Source organism: Schistocerca piceifrons, chromosome X (assembly GCF_021461385.2).
Source record: "Schistocerca piceifrons isolate TAMUIC-IGC-003096 chromosome X, iqSchPice1.1, whole genome shotgun sequence".
Taxonomy (NCBI): Eukaryota; Metazoa; Arthropoda; class Insecta; order Orthoptera; family Acrididae; genus Schistocerca; species Schistocerca piceifrons.
The window spans coordinates 292,701,356-292,721,281 of NC_060149.1; the positions used below are offsets into that span (position 1 = coordinate 292,701,356).

Here is a 19,926-nt window from a genome sequence, read left to right on the forward strand (position 1 = left end):
TATTGGCCTTCATAGAATCTGCATGGCATGTTTCAGTATTCATCTACTGAGCATTTTTGGCGAGCAGTTTCTTTTTTAGATATCCAGAAGAACGACCAACTGTAATAACTCATATTAGTGGTGAAATTAATGACTGTGAAAAAGTTGTTTAATCTGGGTCAGGTTTGGGCAGATTTCTGGCTGCTGTGCATGTGAAATGTGTGTATGAATCGTGAACTGGAAGGAAATAGCCAATAGTTTAAATATGGACTGAATAGTAGCTTTTCTTTGGTTATCAAGGACAAAACAAACATTATTGTGTGGAAATTTCAGACATTATTTTCCAGAAGCCAATCCATTTTCTTACTGCCCGATAAAACTGGATGACAGTATTTCTACAGAACTTTCTTTCAGAGCTAAAGGTGCGCGACCTCAGTAATTGTAAATATTAGGTTGTGTTTTTTATCAACACTGCTTTTACATCATCTTGTAAGTATCTACATCGCCAAATGAAGGGACATTGAGCAGATGCCATTCTGAGGTAGGTGAATTTTAATTTGCAGCCTGCATAGTGACGATGACAAGTAGATACGAGAAATTAAACCCCGACCCGCCGCAAGTGGAGAAGAAAATTGAGGATATGTTTCATAATGATCAGTCTGACTTAAAGAAAATTAAGGTAGCAGAGAAGCATTTCTGATGATGTGACTGATAATGGACGCAAGACTGAAATAAATACTTTAAGATCAAGAACAAAGTGCTGGAATTAAAATGGGTGTAAATGAGGATGCAGTCTTTTACCCATGCTATTCAGTCTGTACATCAAAGAAGCAATGACAGAAATAAAAGAAATGCTGAAGAGTGAGTTTAGAAGTAAGGGTGAAAGGATGTCAATGATAAGATTCACTGATGACATTGCTATCCTAGATGAAAGTGAAGAACTGTAGGACTTCTTGAATGGAATAAGAAATCTACTGAGTGCTCACTGTGGATTGAAAGTGAACCAGAAGAAAGACTAAAGTAACAGGCAGCAATAGAAATGAAATTAATGGTAAACTTTAGCATTACAATTAGTGACCATGAAGTAGACATAGTTACGGAATTCTGGTATTTTATAAGTAAAATAACTTGTGACAGATGAGAGGAGGACGATATTAAAAGCAGATTAGACAAAGAGCACATTCCTGGCCAAGAGAAGCCTGCTAGTGCCAAACATACACTTCACATTGAGGAAGAACTTTCTGTGAACAATTATTTGGAGCATAGCCGTTAATCATAACCTGTTGGGAAAAAAAATCAAAGCATTTGAGATGTGGCACTATACAAGGATGTTGAAAATTAGGTGGACTGATAAAGGAATGACATGGTTTTCTACAAAATCAGTCTAGGAAGGTGTGTATGGAGAACATTGCTAAGAATATGGGAAAGGATGATTGAACATGTGTTAAGACACCAGGGAATAACTTCCATGGTACTAGAGGGAGCTGCAGAGAGTAAAAATTGTATGGGAACATGGAGTTTGAATACATCCAACAAATAATTGAGGACATAGGGTGAAAGTGATAATCCAAGATGAAACGGTAGGAACAAGAGAGGAATTCATGGAGGGTCACATCAAATAAGGCAGAAGGCTGAGGAATGGCAAGGACAGTGAGTCTGAGAAAAGGTCAGCTGAATGAGGATGAGTTGATGCGGGCCACCTAAGAGCGGGGAAGTGATGGTGGACAACCATGTCATGACTACTTTTGGCTTCACCACATTTCAAATCCTGTTATTACTATTTTTTGCGAAAATTTAATTTTCTGTTCTGAGGCTGTAATAAATGTACAAAGTAAAATCAGCTGTGAAATTGTCAATCATCTGTGTGCAGTATAGGCTACAGACCCAACTCCAGACAAGGGAAACAGGGTTCCACGAGTGGCAGACACGGTCCTGAGGAGGAAGTTTTGGGGGGGGGGGGGGGGGGGGGTCCTGAAGAAGGGCAGGAAGGAGGTCCTGGCAGGGGCAGTGCTGGTTCATGGAATGGCAATGGCAATTTGTGGAAAGGTAGGGGGATTTTGAAATAGTATTGGAAGCAATAGAGGGGGTGGGAGGTGAGGTTGATGAGTGGAAGTTGTGGATGTAGGTGTGGGTTGTGGTAGGTTTGGGATAGGGTTCAGAATGGGTAGGGGTTGGAGTGGAGGAGGGGAGAAGTATTTGGGGTTGCAGTGGGACTGAGTTGCACAGCATGGAGAAAAGAGTCACTCACACTGAAGGAGGCCTGCATCCTCTGGAGGAGATTCACATCCAATGAAGAAGAATTACATACACTAAAGAGGAATGCAAGTTTATTAGCAGAGAGATTCATTCCCTTTCTTGTTTCAAAAGGATGAATGTCCTGTTGACAACAAGGTAATTAGAGACAGAGCTCACATGCTGATAGCACAAAGACTGAGGAGGAAATCGGTCGGCCCCGACATTTTCAAAGGAACCATCTCTAGCTTCGACTTAAGTGATTTACAGAATCTTTGAAACTTCTAAATCGGTATGGCTGGATGAGGAGCACAGCCTAGCTTCTTCAGCATGCCTTTCAGCATCTTAACCACTACACAATCCAGTTTTGCCTATAACAACTCAGGTACACAATGAGTTGTTCTCTTTACTGATATCGTTTTTAGTATTACAATCAGGATTCTCCAGTAAACAATTCTCAACATTTTACACTAAAAAGAATTTGTGTGGCACCTCTATGATGCAACTACACCCTGTAAATTACAGAGAATACCCACCAATTAATGTGAAATCTGTTCAAGGTATCAATATTCTATACATTTTCGAAGTCTGTGGTGACTGTGTAAAGGTTTACAATTTTACTGTTCTTAAATGCATTGGTGGATCCAATAGATCCGGCATTCTGGCCCGAGATGCTGGAGTTGGTGGTTGTGTGTGCATGAGGTGTGCTTGCTTTTTGTGTGTGTGTGTGTGTGTGTGTGTGTGTGTGTGTGTGTGTGTGTGTGCGCGCGCGCGCGCGCGTGTTTTACTGATGAAAGCTGTGGCCAAAAGCTTTATGTAAGTGTCTTTTAATTGTGCCTGTATGCAACTTCACGTGCATTCTTTAAGCTAAGTATCAATCTGCTTTTTCCTACACTGTTGTTAATCTATTGTTGAGATAAATATAACTCATCATGAGTTTATAATCTAACCTTGCCGCATGCTTATTGGAATGGACTTTCACATTTATATCATTACAGAATGTAATATCTGATCACTACTTACACTAATCACTTTCTTATAAATCTGAGCAGGTCCATTGCATTCAGAATAAGGGTATTCTGATGTGGCCATTTCCAGCATACACATTCCAAATGCATACACATCAACACTTTCATCGTAATGTTCCTCATACATTTCTGGAGCCATGAATTCTGGTGTTCCTGAGAGTTAAAATGAAATAAAATACAACAGGTTCTACAAATGAGACTAAATTATGAAGAAGAAAAAATATTTCTGGACAAGTGTACAAAAAGATAATATATTAATCTGGAGTAGTGAAGGTAATAAATTTTATAACTTAATTTAGTCTTAATAACAAATGAAGCTGAATTAAATACAACATGAACTGTTATACCTATTAATTTGTACTTACTAAAATTAATAATCACATTTTTATAAAGAATTTTCCATTGAGAACTTTTTTCTGTCAGATTTATGAGCATAGGGAAGAGGACCGACTTGGTGCACACAACTCCTATTTTGCTGAATTAGAAGCTTAAACACTTTGAACTGTTGAGATTTATTGTGAAGTAAATGCACACAATAGCGTGTGTATAGAAAATTCTCCAATGAATATTTTCCAGCTTATCCTGCATCACTCAAATAGGACAAGGTCAGTCATTTCAATGTGGACAGAAACGTAGGTTGTCAACATGGTTGTGATATGGGGTTACTACATAAGCCATTAGGTGGCAGCAACAAGTGGCATGCAGTTTCTTTTGTTGACATACAAAATCAACCAAGGAGTAGAAACAAGCCTTAGATGAAGCAAATACTCTTCTCAACAACCATTACTTGGTTATGAAACTTCCTGGCAGATTAAAACTGTGTGCCCGACCGAGACTCGAACTCGGGACCTTTGCCTTTCGCGGCCAAGTGCTCTACCATCTGAGCTACCAAAGCACGACTCACGCCCGGTGCTCACAGCTTCACTTCTGCCAGTATCTCGTCTCATACCTTCCAAACTTTACAGAAGCTCTCCTGCGAACCTTGCAGAACTAGCACTCCTGAAAGAAAGGATATAGCGGAGACATGGCTGGAGAGCTTCTGTAAAGTTTGGAAGGTAGGAGACGAGATACTGGCAGAAGTGAAGCTGTGAGTACCAGGCGTGAGTCGTGCTTCGGTAGCTCAGATGGTAGAGCACTTGCCCGCGAAAGGCAAAGGTCCCGAGTTCGAGTCTCGGTCGGGCACACAGTTTTAATCTGCCAGGAAGTTTCATATCAGCGCACACTCCACTGCAGAGTGAAAATCTCATTCTGGATTACTTGGTTACATTTTTGTTGCACTTTTTGAGACATACTGAGGGACTTGCAATTAATCATGTTATATTACAGACTAAATCATCCTCTCCTATCAGCTTTAAGTTAGACACAAAGTCATCAGCAAATCTTACTCCACGGAAAAAAAAACCAGGGATTATACCTTGTACACAATTCCCTTTAGCTAACTTCCTCACACTCTCAACAATTTTCTAAGGAGCACAAATTTCTTACAGCAGAGATGCCCATTACCACTGTGTATTAAAGATTCACTTCTCACTAGGGGAAAATGAAAATTATCCAAACAACATACTACCAGCTCTGAGAGCATTAATTCCCTATGCTTCAATACTAATGGACAATAGCTTTTACAATGGTTCTCCATGTGTTACCATCTTCAGCCATATGCATCCATGGCTATAATCAATTAGGTCATTGTCCGACCAGTTGCCATCTCTTGGGATTCAGCAAAGAACTTTCTTGGTTCACCTGCCATCCATCTGCCTGCCTACAATGTTACTCAACTCTGTTTCATTTTCATTGCTATGATTATTACTTTTCCACTCCTGTATGCTTCCTGATCCATTAGTTTGTTGTGCTTTCTCTTCCAATAATTACAAACATAAATATGTTTTGTTCAAAGAGCAAGCCTCAGTTTTCGAATGATTTTCCATGTCTCATTCCGATACGTCAAACCTCATAGTATACACTGATGATAGAATTTCCTTTTCAGATACTCTGGAAGATTTCAGTTACCAGAAGCACTATAGGCTATTTTTAATCTTCTGTTTTTCTTCCCCCTTTTATTGTTTCCCATCCCATCATTGTCTTGAACTGCTCTAAATACAGGGATCGTCAACTAGTTCTATAAGTTCATTGTCAATATGTGCTACTTTATTTTCAATATGTTGGTTATACTTTGTCTTAGTCTGATTATAGTCTATTTTCAGGTCTATTTTCAAATTTGCATTATAAAGTTTTTCCATTCATTGTTGAAGTTTATCTGCACTACACACAAATAGTTTTAATGTCATCCACAAAATGAATGTGGCTTATATATGTTCCAATATTATTCTACTTTCTTTTTCCCAAATTAAGGAGCTGCCATCTTCCTCTAGAGATGCTGACAAGAGTTTTGATGATACAAAATCTTCTCAACAAACACTATTTTCAGTTCTAGAAAGAAAAGGAAGAAGCCACTGGAGACAGTTCACGAGATCAAATTGAGTGAATATGGGAAAGGAAATTGGTTATGAGCTGTTACAGGGAACTATCCCACCTTTCATCTATAGTGTATTAGAGAAACAATGAAACACTCATATCTGGATGGTCATACAAGATTTGAGCCCCGGTACTTTCAGTTCTCAATTTTGACCTATCTTTACAAAGTCTGATAGAAACTGTAGCATTGAAGTACATTTTCTTCAATATACCAGAGGATGATGATGGTTTCAAGGCACTTGCACCCTTGGAGACGAGATACTGGCAGAAGTGAATCTGTGAGGGCCGGGCGTGAGCCGTGCTTCAGTAGCTCAGATGGTAGAGCACTTGCCCGCGAAAGGCAAAGGTCCTGAGTTCGAGTCTCGGTCGGGCACACAGTTTTAATCTGCCAGGAAGTTTCATATCAGCGCACACTCCGCTGCAGAGCGAAAATCTCATTCTGGCACTTGCACCCTGATTATCAGAGCCCTTTGTAGCATGCCAACCATATATGGGCATAACAGTGGAAACCAGAGTGGTGTACTGCAGCAGCACTAACAGCAAACAAGCGCAAGATGTCACTGTAATAATTCAACAAGGCCAATTCAATGTTGTGAGGCAAGTTAGCGTGTGCAATGGCACAGACTAGTGCAGTGAGCAGCAAGACAAATTTCCACAATGACAGTGGTGTTTTAGAATATGTGGCTGCCAACTACAAATACTGGAAATTTTTGTAATGGTGCTCAACAAGACAGTGGGGCTGTGCTGAACAAGGACACCACATGGACCTGCCAGCAGAAGTCACTCGTTCACAGCCACAGCAGCGCAACAACTCTATGCTCTAACCACTAAATCTCACCCAGACTCAGTGCCAGAGGACAGCTGGCCATCAAATGTAATCTCCAGCAGGACAGCCGACACCTGTGCAGGGGGACCGGGGGTGAAATCCCGTGCACACCAGTCATCGTCCTCCATTGCAGGATGGGAATATCATCGCAGTGGGCATCCCTTGCAATGATGCAGCAGGGAATTGCCCACACCAGTAGTAGATATGTGATCATCAAGTACATGCCACTGGTGAGGAGACCATGCAACTAGCTTACGTATCAAGGATGTCGGCGCTCGGTGGAGTATCTGTGTCAGCACTGTGGGGCATGCAGGCAGCCAGCCAGCCACTGACCCAGTGTATCAGGCAGTTCAGAGTGCCAATAAAGATTGTTACATTTGCAGTTGCCTTTCTCTGGAGCCTTCTGGGCTCCCACCTCAGCTCTACCACTCGCTTGCACCATCCTGGCTTATAGTCATCCAACCTTGCAGTGAGGATGCTATACCTTAATGAATATGTATGCATGTAGCATTTAGTAAGACAGACAGCTTCTCCTTTCACACAGTGTTCAAATGTGTGTGAATTCCTAAGGGACCAAACTGCTGAGGTCATCAGTCCCTAGACTTACACAGTACTTAAACTAAGTTGGACTAACTTTAGCTAAGAACAACACACACACTCGTGTCCGAGGGAGGACTCGAACCTCCGGCAGGAGGGGCTGCACGCAATCTTCTTGGGACAATGACCCATGGAAACACATTAGAAGCTTTAGACACTGTCTAGCAATGGAAACACAAACAACAGTTGCGTATTAATATATTAAACTGGATAGTAAAAAATCACAGTGGTGTTTGCACAACTACATGCACGTTTCCTCATGCTTCATGAAACTACAATACCATTATGACATAGAATATTAAGTAAGCACGAATTAGCTGAAAAATACAGTAATCCAATCAAGTAAAATGTTGTGCACCAACATTAGCATGCCAGAAGCACCACACAGTGGTGCGTTCTCCCTCTGGAGGAAGTGCACGTGTGTAAGTGAAAAAAGCCCTACTCTCAGTTGCGTTAAAACCGCTTATTTTCATTTGTGTGACAAACTGTTCATTTTGGCAAAACTGTTGGCTTCACCAGCCTTATTTTGTAACTGTGTATCCTCAGCTGCTCATTCTCCCACTAACACACGACTGTCATCCTCAACGATGAGGTGACTGCACTCAAGGAAATTGTACGAGGCGGTACATTATTTTGTTACAAGCATACTTTATGTCCATGTCAGTTTGCTCATTTTCTTAGATTCCAATGTGGCTTAGTACCCAATAGAATGATACTGCTTACCCCTAAAGATGTAGTATGTGACGAGTGACTTTTAGGCATTGTACCACTGTCTGCTAGATAAATTTGTTGAATCGTCTGTAGAGCCCTTAGGGATTCTTTTAAATTCATTGGACACTGCCAAGGGGAAGCACAGAGCATTTGACAGTATTCCCCTGCTTAGACCACTTTAAACAACTGTTAAATTTCAGTATCATCTAAAAATTCATAAAACGATTATTTAAAAATAAAATCTGGTGCACAATATTTATTGTACTTTGTTAAACTTCAAATTAACTTGGGCACTTGCTCCAAACCAATGCAAAAACATTTAGAACCATAACACCAAAGTCTGAAAGTTGTTCCTTTGTTCTAACTCCAAACAACCTTGTTACTCTGCTGTGATTTACATACACATTGTCTACTGATGGTCGAGCAAGAAGATTAAAGGCTGGAGGCTGTGAGCCTGACAACAACTTATATTCGTGTCACATCATGAGCAATGGATAGTCAGTATCTGCAGAGAGGTCGGAGGCAGGGCTTGTACTATATGCTACTGTCACTAATGTCCACATTAGGGAGAGAGTACAAGGATGGTCATGCAGAGCTACATATAGCACAGCTACCATAAATCTACAACCAAACTATGGCTTTGCAAAATTATAACAGAGAGAATACGTACACTATAAGGAAGGAAGAGTTCAGAGTGAGAAAGACACAAATGTGAAATATACACAATGTTAGGCAACCTTTCTTGCACTATCCGCACTTCTGTAAAATTTGGAAAAGAAATGGCAGGTCAAACCCAACTATGGGCACCATATACACTCATGCTCATAAATTAAGGATAATTGCAGAATGTGGTGTCACACAACATGCACTACACAAAACTGGCACTAACCGCATAGGCGCATAGGGAACACACACAAAACAGATCTGTAAGTCCACGGTATTGGTGGTAAGTTGAGAAAACCGTCCCGAAACACATGTGCTACAAAACGCCACTGTTTCCTGAGCACGTACCCCAACATCAATATGGGATATGGTCACCATGCACACGTACACAGGCCGCACAACAGGTTGGCATACTCTGGATCAGGTGGTCGAGCAGCTGCTGGGGTATAGCTTCCCATTCTTGCACCAGTGCCTGTCGGAGCTCCTGAAGTGTCCTAGGGGTTTGAAGACATACAGCGATACGTCGACCAAGAGCATAACAGACTTGCTCGATGGGGTTTAGGTCTGGAGAACAGGCAGGCCATTTGCCTGATATCTTCTGTTTCAAGGCACTCCTCCACGATGGCAGCTCGGTGAGGCCGTGCATTATCAGCCATCAGGAGGAAGGTGGGACCCACTGCACCCCTGAAAAGGCGGACACACTGGTGCAAAGTGACATCCCGATACACCTAACCTGTTACAGTTCCCCTGTCGAAAACATGCAGGGGCGTACATGCACCAATCATAATCCCACCCAACACAATTGAACCACGACCTCCCCATACAGGTCCATTTCAAGGACATTAACGGGTTGGTGTCTGGTTCCTGGTTCATGCTAGATGAAAACCCAGCGAGAATCACTGTTCCGACTATATCTGGACACGTCAGTGAACATAACCTGGGACCACTGTTCCAATGACCATGTACTGTGTTCTTGACACCAGGCTTTACAGGCTCTCCTGTGACCAGGGGTCAGTGGAATGCACCTTGTAGGTCTCCGGGTGAATAAACCCTGTCTGTTCAGTCGTCAGGCAGCAGTAGCCGACTGAAACAGACGCAGCAACAGGGAAGTAAACGCTTTTGTGACATTTACGAATTCCTAATCAGGAGTGAACTTTATTGTATCATCTGTGTGCTTTAATAGTTTAGTTTCTTAAGTTTCTGCATGTAAATTTAATATCTAACAGCCACAGTTGTCGCGTTTTTGTTTGTGTCGGAAAGTAAACTTATTTTGTGACACATTACAAGTTCCTAATCAGGAAAAATTTTTTGTTTCACCTGAGTGCTTCGGTAGTTAGGTTTTTGTATATCTGCGTATTACTAGACACAGTTCGTGCATTTCCGTCAGGGTCTACAGTAGAGTTGCGCAGCACATGCCGATAGTCCATTTATCTGCATAGTTTAGTTTTCCATGGTCTTTAGTATGGACAGGGACTGCGATTGTTGTGTGCGGATGCAAGCAGAGTTGGTGACACTTCACTCTCAGCTTCAGGCTGTGACGGCTTCGGTTACACAGCTTGAGGCTGCAGTGGATGGGAATCACTGTTGTGGGCTGGCTGTGGGGATCCAATGGACATCCAGCACGTCCGAGTCCTCCGATCGGTCCTCACCAGTGGCCAAACCAGTTACTGCTCGCACTGAGGCTGACCCCTCACCTGTGGTCGATCCCTCACCTTCGCCCAAGGGCGAAGCAGGCAGGCAGCGAAAGACTTCCCAGGCGGCTGCACATAAGGCTTCCCCCGGTTTGTCTGATAAACAGGTACCAGGTGCTATCTGTGGCTGACACTGTCACTGAGCAAGATGCTGTTGCCTCTCCTGTTTCAGAGGAAACCACTCGGCCTGCAAGATCCGGGCAACCACAGAGGGTGGGATTACTGATAGTTGGGAGCTCCAATGTTAGGGGCGTTATGGGGACCCTTAAGGACTTGGTTGACAAGAAGGGTAAGAAAACCAATCTGCACTCCGTGTGCATAATGGGTGGAGTCATTCCAGATGTGGAAAGGGCCCTCCCAGATGCCATGAAGAGCATAAGGTGCTGCCAACTGCAGCTGGTTGCTCACGTCGGTACCAATGATGTGTGTCACTTTGAATCAGAAGAGATCCTCTCTGGTTTCGAGCGGGTAACAGAAGTGGTAAAAGCTGCTAGTCTTGCTTGCAAGATGAAAGCAGAGCTGACCATTTGCAGCATAGCTGACAGGTCCAATTGCGGACCTCTGGTACAGAGCCGAGTGGAGGGTCTCAGAGCCTCAGACGGTTCTGCGACCGTATAGGCTGCAGATTCCTCGACTTGCACCAAAGGGTGGTTGGGTTTGGGGTTCCGCTGAAAAGGTCAGGTGTCCACTATACGCAGGAGGCGGCCACACGGATAGCAGGGGCTGTGGGGCATGGACTCATCGGTTTTTTAGGTTAGAGAGTCTTGGGAAAACACAAGAAGGGCTTCAGTTACAAAGGGTGCAGGCTGAACACAGGAAAAATGTAAATGCAGGAACCATTATATAACAGTTGTAAATTGTTGTAGCAGTGTTGGGAAAATACCAGATCTCCAACCGCTAATAGAAAACACTGATGCTCAAATCGTTATAGGCACTGAAAGCTGGCTGAAGCCGGATATAAGCTCAGCTGAAATTTTTGCGAAGAACCTAACGGTGTTCCGATAGGATAGGCTAAACATGGTTGGTGGTGGCGAGTTTGTCGCTATCAGGAGTAGTTTAACTTGTTGCGAAATTGAAGTAGATACTTCCTGTGAGCTAATATGGGCAGAGGTCATTGTTGGCAACCGGAATAAAATAATAAATGGATCTTTTTACCGACCTCCCAAATCAGATGATACAGTTGCTGAAAGGTTCAAAGGAAACTTGAGTTTGATTTCAAACATGTACCTGACTCATACGATAATAGTTGGTGATGAATTTAATTTACCCTCGATATGTTAGCGAAAATATATGTTTAATTCCAGAGGTACGTATAAAATATCATCCGAAATTGTGCTAAACGCATTCTCTGAAAATTATTTCACGCAGTTAATTCATGAGCCCATGCAAATAGTAAACGGTTAAGAAAACACACTTGACCACTTAGCAACAAATAATCCTGAGTTAATAATGAGCATCAAAACCAATTCAGGGATTAGTGAACACAGGGTTGTCGCAGCGAGACTCTATATTGTAATCCCCAAATCCTCGAAAAATAAGAAAAAAATATACCTATTCAAAACTGCAGATAAAAATTCACTTGATGCCTTCCTGAGAAACAATCTCCACTCATTCCAAATTAATAATATAAGTGTAGACCAGATGTGGTTTAAATTCAGAGAAATAGTATTGACAGCAATTAAGAGATTTATACCAAATAAATTAACAAATGACAGAGCTGATCCTCCTTGGTACACAAAACGGGTTAGAAGACTGTTGCAGAAACAACGAAACAAACATGCCAAATTTAAACAGACGAAAAATCCCCAATATTGGCAATCTTCTACAGAAGCAGAAAATCCAAAGAGATTCTGGTTGTATGTGAAGTATGTTACCGGCAAGAAACAATCAATGCCTTCTCAGCGCGATAGCAATGGAGATATTATCGAAGACAGTGCTGCCAAAGCAGAATTACTAAACACAGCCTTCCAAAATACCTTCACAAAAGAAGACGAAGTAAATATTCCAGAATTCGAATCAAGAACAGCTGCCAACATGAGTAACATAGAAGTAAATATCCTCGGAGTAGTGAAGCAACTTAAATCACTTAATAAAAGCAAGTCTTCTGGTCCAGACTGTATATCAATTAGGTTCCTTACAGAGTATGCTGATGCATTAGCCCCATACTTAACAATCATATACAACAATTCACACAATGAAAAATCTGTATCCAAAGACTGGAACGTTGCAATATTCAAGAAAGGTAGTAGGAGTAATCCACTAAATTACAGGCCCATTTCGTTAACGTTGATATGCAGCAGGATTTTGGAACATATATTGTGTTCGAACATTATGAATTACCCCTAAGAAAATGGTCTATTGACACACAGTCAACATGGGTTTAGAAAACATCGTTCCTGTGAAACACAACTAGCTCTTCATTCACATGAAGTGTTGAGTGCTATTGACAAGGGATTTCAGATCGGTTCCATATTCCTGGATTTCCAAAAGGCTTTTGACATTGTACCACACAAGCGGCTTGTAGTGAAATTGCATGCTTATGGAATATCATCTCAGTTATGTTACTGGGTTTGAAATTTCCTGTCAGAGAGGTCACAGTTCATAGTAAGTGACGGAAAGTCATCCAGTAAAACAGAAGTGATTTCTGGCGTTCCCCAAGGTAGTGTTATAGGCCCTTTACTGTTCCTTATCTATATAAATGATTTTGGAGACAATCTGTGCAGCCGTCTCCGGTTGTTTGCAGATGACGCTGTCGTTTATCGACTAATGAAGTCATCAGAAGATCAAAACAAACTGCAAAATGATTTAGAAGAACTATCAAAATCGTGCAAAAAGTGGCAGTTGACACTAAATAACGAAAAGCGTGAGGTTATCCACATCAGTGCTAAAGGGAACTCATTAAACTTTGGTTACATGATAAATCAGTCTAATCTAAAAGCCGTAAATTCAACTAAATACCTAGGTATTAGAATTACGAACAACTTAAATTGGAAAGAACACATAGAAAATGTTGTGGGGAAGGCTAACCAAAGACTGCATTTTATTGGCAAGACACTTAGAAAATGTAACAGACCTACTAAGGAGACTGCCTACACCACACTTGTCCGTCCTCTTTTAGAATATTGCTGCGCAGTGTGGGATCCTCGCCAGATAGGACTGATGGAGAACATCGAAAAAGTTCAAAGAAAGGCAGTATGTTTTGTAATATCGCAAAATATGGGAGAGAGAGTCACAGGAATGATACAGGACTTGGGCTGGAAATCATTAAGAGAAAGGCGTTTTTCGTTGCGACGGAATTCCAATCACCAACTTTCTCCTCCGAATGCGAAAATATTTTGTTGACACCGACCTACATAGGGAGGAATGATCACTACGATAAAATAAGGGAAATCAGAACTCATACGGAAAGATACAGATTTTCATTCTTTCCATGCGCTATACGAGATTGGAATAATAGAGAATTGTGAAGGTGGTTCAATGAACCCTCTGCCAGGCACTTAAATGTGATTTGCAGAGTATCAATGTAGATGTAGACTGTGTGTCTGGAGACAACTGTTCCACTGGCAGCGGTAAGGTCTCGAGAAAGGCTACCTGCAGTACTCCGTGGCCGTCTGTGGGCACTGATGGTGAGATACCGGTCTTCTTGTGGTGGTGTACATTGTGGACATCCCATACTGTAGTGCCTGGACACGTTTCCTGTCTGCTAGAATCGTTGCCATAATCTTGAGATCACACTTTGTGGCACACGGAGGATCCGTGCTACGACCTGCTGTGTTTGACCAGCCTCCAGTCACCCTAGTATTCTACCCCTCGTAATGTCATCAATATGTGCTCCTTGAGCCCTTTTCAACACACAGTCACCATTAGCACGTCTGGAAACATCTGCACCATACTCTGACATGCACCAACACACCTCTGCGTATGTGGACTGCTGCCAGCGCCACCGTACGACGACCGCAGGTCAAATGCACCACATGGTGATACCTCCAGGTGACAAACCCGCAAACCGCCCATCATAGCGTTGTTTCACTCTGTATCAGCATTATCCTTAATTTATGAGCATGAGTGTAGTTTAGAATGAGACGTTATAGAACACAGAAGGGAAGAAGATAACTGTCCAAAATTACAAGCCTCATCCAAGCACAACTGGCACCAAGAAGACCCTACAAGGGAAAGGCAGAGGGGATACAAAGAATAGTATGAGGATAGACCTGTGGCATGGAAAGGGAGGTAGCGCTGCAATGGCCGGGGCCCAGAGGTGGCACATGCTCACAAGAGAGATGTGAGCCCACTGGGAGTCATTGGGTGAGAGGTTCACGATAAATGCAAGCTAAGTAGGGGCCAGTGCCGAAGACTGCTCTCTGTAAAACCAAACACGGAGTCCATCTGGACTTAACAAATTATTTTTTTCCAACTCTTTCAGTTGCTTCTTTACACCAGGGATGCCTATTACTGTGTACTCCACACAGGAGTCTGTGTGATGATCCTCCTACAAAAACTAAAACTTCAGCTTTCCTTTTTCTGCCTTCTAGTGCCAGACCAAACTGGTCAACAAGTGACTGAATAGAAGCCTTTGACCCATTTAGTGATTTTACATATGAACACCATTTTGTCAGGTTCTTGGCAAGACCTTTCGCTAAGTTACGATGTTGGAAGTTGTTGTACACTTTGCGCATCAATCTTTTTGTAGGCGGACAAACTTCTAGTAACTTTTGCTTGTCATCATTTGTGTGATCTTTTTTGAACTAAGGATGCAACACTCCATTTCCACAGCATTTTCCGAATTTTGTTATTAAACCATGGTGGGTCTTTTCTGTCAAAAATCCACTTACCAGTACAAACTTCTCCACAGGGTGCTTTACAATCCATTTAAACCATGGCCGTAATTCCTCTACATTCATCATATTGGAACTAAATGATGTCCATTCATTGTCTAAGTGGGATGCTAACAACTGCTTATCTAAGTTTTGTAGCAAAAATATTGTTCTTGCCTTCTTGATGGATTTATTAACTTGAATAAACATCATCATTATAATATCATGATCACTAATCCACCCCTGTTCTGAAACTTCCGTAAGGTAAGGCCTTTTTGTAATTACAAGGTCTAAAATATTTCTATTGCATGTAAGCTGTCAAACTAGGGGACAATTTTCAGAAAACCTGTTCAAAAGTACTTCCCAAGACTGCATGTCCATAGCACCTGCAGTAAAAACTTACACATTCCAGTCTATATTCAGTAGATTACAGTCTCCTCCAACTAATACTGTTGGGTCTAGGTATTTCCAAACTACTGAGCATAGAATTACTATTACAAGGCAAAAAATTATCGCAATATTTTGAGCAAAATGTCCCCTTCACACATTGACTATTATTCATTCATGGCTGTTTACTAATCCAGTCATAGACAGGAGATCATACATGAAAAGTCTAGTTACCTTTATTCGTCCAAAATCCTCCTCTAAAAATACTACACATCCAAAAATCTTTGTTAAGAGACAAATTAATAAACTAAGATGGTAGAAATTCAAAATTTTTTCTCTGTCATGTTGTGCCATGCCAATATTACATGTAGTTCATCAGCTAGTACTGGTACCAGTAGCCAAACAGAGGAGTGATGGAGGGAAAGGGGTTGGGCGGGGGAACATTTCGTACGGATTATATACACTACAATACCACACAGACATGCTGAACACTAAGGGAGAAATACACACATCAAAAAAAGTTTTGCATCACCTCGGTTCTGAGAGTTCCGGAACCTGTACAGAAAATTGGAATAACATAAACAACATTTTCGCCCTTTTTATTGCTAATGAAAATTACACTTTGCATGTTGTACCACCGTACAGTGAGACCTTCAGAGGTGATGGTCTGGTACCTCTAATACCCAGTAGCACATCCTCTTGCACTGATGCATGCCTGTATTCGTCGTGGCATACTATCCACAAGTTCACCAAGGTACTGTTGGTCCAAACTGTCCCACTCCTCAATGGTGATTCAGTGTAGATCTCTTAGAGTGGTTCGTGGGTCACGTCATCCATAAACAGCCCTTTTCAATCTATCCCAGGCATGTTAGATAGGGTTCATGTCTCTGGAAAACATGCTGGCCCCCATTATCCTGAAAGAAGTCATTCACAAGATGTGCACGATGGGGGCGTGAACTGTCATCCATGAAGACGAACGCCTCGCCAATATGCTGTCGATATGGTTGCACTATCAATCGGAGAATTGCATTCACTTATCGTGCAGCAATTATAGCGCCTTCCATGACCCCCAGCAGTGTACGTCAACCCCACATAATGCCACCCCAAAACAGCAGGGAACCTCCACCTCACTGGGCAATGTGTCTAAGGCGTTCAAGCCTGACTGGGTTGCCTCCAAACATGTCTCCGACGATTGTCTGGTTGAAGGTATATGCGACACTCATTGGTGAGGAGAATGTGATGCCAATCCTGAGCCGTCCATTCGGCATGTTGTTGGGCCCATCAGTACCACGCTGCATGGTGTCATGTATGTGAAGATGGACCTCGCCATGGACATCGAGAGTGAAGCTGCACATCATTCAGCCTTAACACGATGTCCTGTTACTGCATGGAAAGCATTATTCAAAATGGTGGCATTGCTGTCAGGGTTCCTCCGAGCCATGATCCGTAGGTAGCGATCATCCACTGCAGTAGTAGCCCTTGGGCAGCCTGAACAAGGCATGTTGTTATCAGTTCCTGTCTCTCTGTATCTCCTCCGTGTCCGAACAACACTGCTTTGGTTCACTCTGAGACAGCTGACACTTCCCTTCTTGAGAGCCCTTCCTGGTGCAAAGTAACAATGCAGACGTGATCGAACCGCAGTATTGACTGTCTAGGTATGGTTGAAGTACAGACAACACGAGCCGTGTACCTCCTTCCTGGAGGAATGACTGGAACTGATCGGCTGTCGTACCCACTCTGTCTAATAGGCGCTGCTCATGCATGGTTATTTACATCTTTGGGTGGGCTTACTGACATCTCTGAACAGTCAAAGGGACTGTGTCTGTGATACAATATACGCAGTCAACGTCTATCGTCTATCTTCAGGAGTTCTGGAGACCTGGGTGATGGAAAACTTTTTTTGATGTGTGTATTTAAAGAAATAAGATGAATTACGAAGACTGCAAATGTCCATTATGCACAAAAGGAAGGAAGAAAGTGATAGTGTGTGGACGACAGTATATCAGAATATTAAATGGCTTTCCTATTGATGTACTTTCTGTGTAACAGTTAATAAACAACTTTTCTGCATTCGTGAATATTCTCAAACAGTGTGATTACTGTCACTAGATTAGAGCACAATGTGTTTAGGTCACATAAAGCACAGGCTTTGCAGCAACAGAAAGCTTGTGAAAACAATAAAGAATGATGCAAGAACTACGGCGTACAGACATGTCACAAATACAAAGTGAAGTTTCTATTCAACATGCCCAACTTATGCACGATGAGAAATTGCGCTTCTTTCTTTCCTCCTGCCTTTATTAAATAGTCACCTTTTACTGAAGATCACAAGAAGAAAGAATGAGCAGAAAATGGAATAAATGTAACTGATTTATCATTATATATATATATTAACAACATAACACAGTAATATTACATTTAATTAACTTTTCACACAGCTTATCGACATTTACACAATATCTCTGATGGGCAATTGCTCCTCAATCAGCAAATGTAATTATCTTTTGGTTTCATCACTACGTAATGTTTTAATTGTTTTTCATTATACTTACCAATAACGGATTTCGCAAAGGACCTGTTCTTCAGTGTAGCTAAACCTAAGTCACCAATTTTTACACTTCCAGTAGTGCCAGTTATAAATATGTTGTCACACTTGAGATCCCGGTGTATTATTGGTGTTGAGCGGGAGTGCAAAAACATGAGTCCTTTAAGTATTTGGCGACACCATGATTTCAAAACTTTAGGATTGATTTTCTTAAATCGACGTAGATAACTGCAAACAAAAAATTATATTATTATTACAGCACCTAGAGCATCCTCCTTCCAGAGAGAGAGAGAGAGAGAGAGAGAGAGAGAGAGAGAGAGAGCACGAGTGAATACAATAAAGTCTGAAGTAAATATTACAAAGCATCAATTTACTACACTCTAGTAAGTCTCCAGACAGTATCCTAGAAGAATGTTGCAAATAATGAAATCATCTAACACAAAAAGGTTAAGTTTAGTCACTATACAGCTTACAGTATAGCATAATTCTGGAACTTAAAGTACTTGAACAATGTTTGAAGAATCAGATGCCATTAGTTTAAGAATTCTGTGCAAGAATGTTTTGCTCTTTTAACACTATCTAAATCAACTGCTTCCAACACCACAATGATGGTGGAATGCAACATGAAATTGGTGTGACTACGTAATAAAGGCTTAGTTCACACTCTAATGACAACAGATCATTTCGTTTCGCCTTTACTTTCTCTACTTGGTAATATGCAACTCCAATTGGCTGGTTCACCTTTTAAGCATCCACTCAGAACTTCGCCCACAGAGATTCGCTGTATCTACAGACTTATCAACATAAGTGCAGAAGGCTGGAGTAAGGAAATTACACTGACCTGGAATGACACTAGTAGGCATTATTAGTTACCATTGACTTATGCGATTGTTTCTATCATGAACATTACCATCAATGTAAATAACTCAACACTACAGAGGGACCTACAGCACTTCGAAGTTATGTATATCTCAATTATTAAGAGAACATATCTCAGTTATTAAGTGTACATATTACAAATAACCGTATTACTCTGTTACCTTTTTGTAGACATCAGAGTGTTGTTATTGGCCACCTCAACTACTGAGTGACATGTCAATCTCTTAAGTCAACTGTCAAAAACACTGTGTTACTTTCACATTCTGAGCTCACAAAACTGCTTGAAAGATATTACTGTAAATACAAGCCAAAAGAATGATAATATCACCCTACATGTTGGATGGTAATTCCATAGTCTGGCTGCTGCTAGGGTCCAAGCTATGGTGTGGGAGAAACAGACTGTTGCAGGGAGTACATTACTTGTTTTCAGATGGCAGACACAATGTGCTTTGTGCACAATATGGCCATCGTTCCTTGTGGTGGTCAGACTTGGTCAACAGCAATGTTAATGAGCACATCTGTTCTCATATTCACATGCAGTGCAACAACAGACCACTGACACGTACAAATAACCCACAAACCTCGATACTGACCAGCTGGCCAAATGGAGACCCACACTGAGGCACCTTTCAAACTCTAACCGGTACTTATAATGCTCACACATGTTGCACCTTCTTGTCTTCCACAGCGGTCATTCGACATCTGATGCTGTTCACATCATTTATATACCCTATCAGACCTGGTAACAACACTACACGTGAACAAAACAAATGCACTCTAGTGGCCATTTTACCTGTCGCAAAGAATAACAATGCTTAATCACTTACACAGCCACATAGACATCCATGTTGTCTTTTGTCATGCAGTGTAAACACACTAGTCATCCAAAATGTTGCTAGTTGATTTATTCCCGGTGTAAATGCAATGTCAGTGCCGTAACTATGGTGACAGTTTGAGATAAAAACTATAATTACACAAGGGAAAGAAGAAAAGAAAAGAAAGGAAATGCACAGCACAATAACAATAGAAAGGAAGAACCAGAAGAACGACAGAAGGGCAACCAACACTACTATGGACAAAAACTGGAAAAGAAAACCATAGT

The 19,926-nt window shown here is 41.6% G+C and overlaps 1 protein-coding gene across 1 annotated transcript in view; it reads right to left on the reverse strand.

The window, feature by feature from the left end:
• The window catches only part of LOC124721111, a 335,377-nt gene that overhangs the window by 193,729 nt on the left and 121,722 nt on the right, over nucleotides 1-19,926 (reverse strand). The window contains exons 7-8 of the mRNA XM_047245929.1: nucleotides 17,953-18,173; nucleotides 3,235-3,392 (exon numbers count right to left, since the gene is read on the reverse strand). Of these exons, the coding sequence (XP_047101885.1) occupies nucleotides 3,235-3,392; nucleotides 17,953-18,173 (379 nt within the window). The remainder of the gene's footprint in view (nucleotides 1-3,234; nucleotides 3,393-17,952; nucleotides 18,174-19,926) is intronic.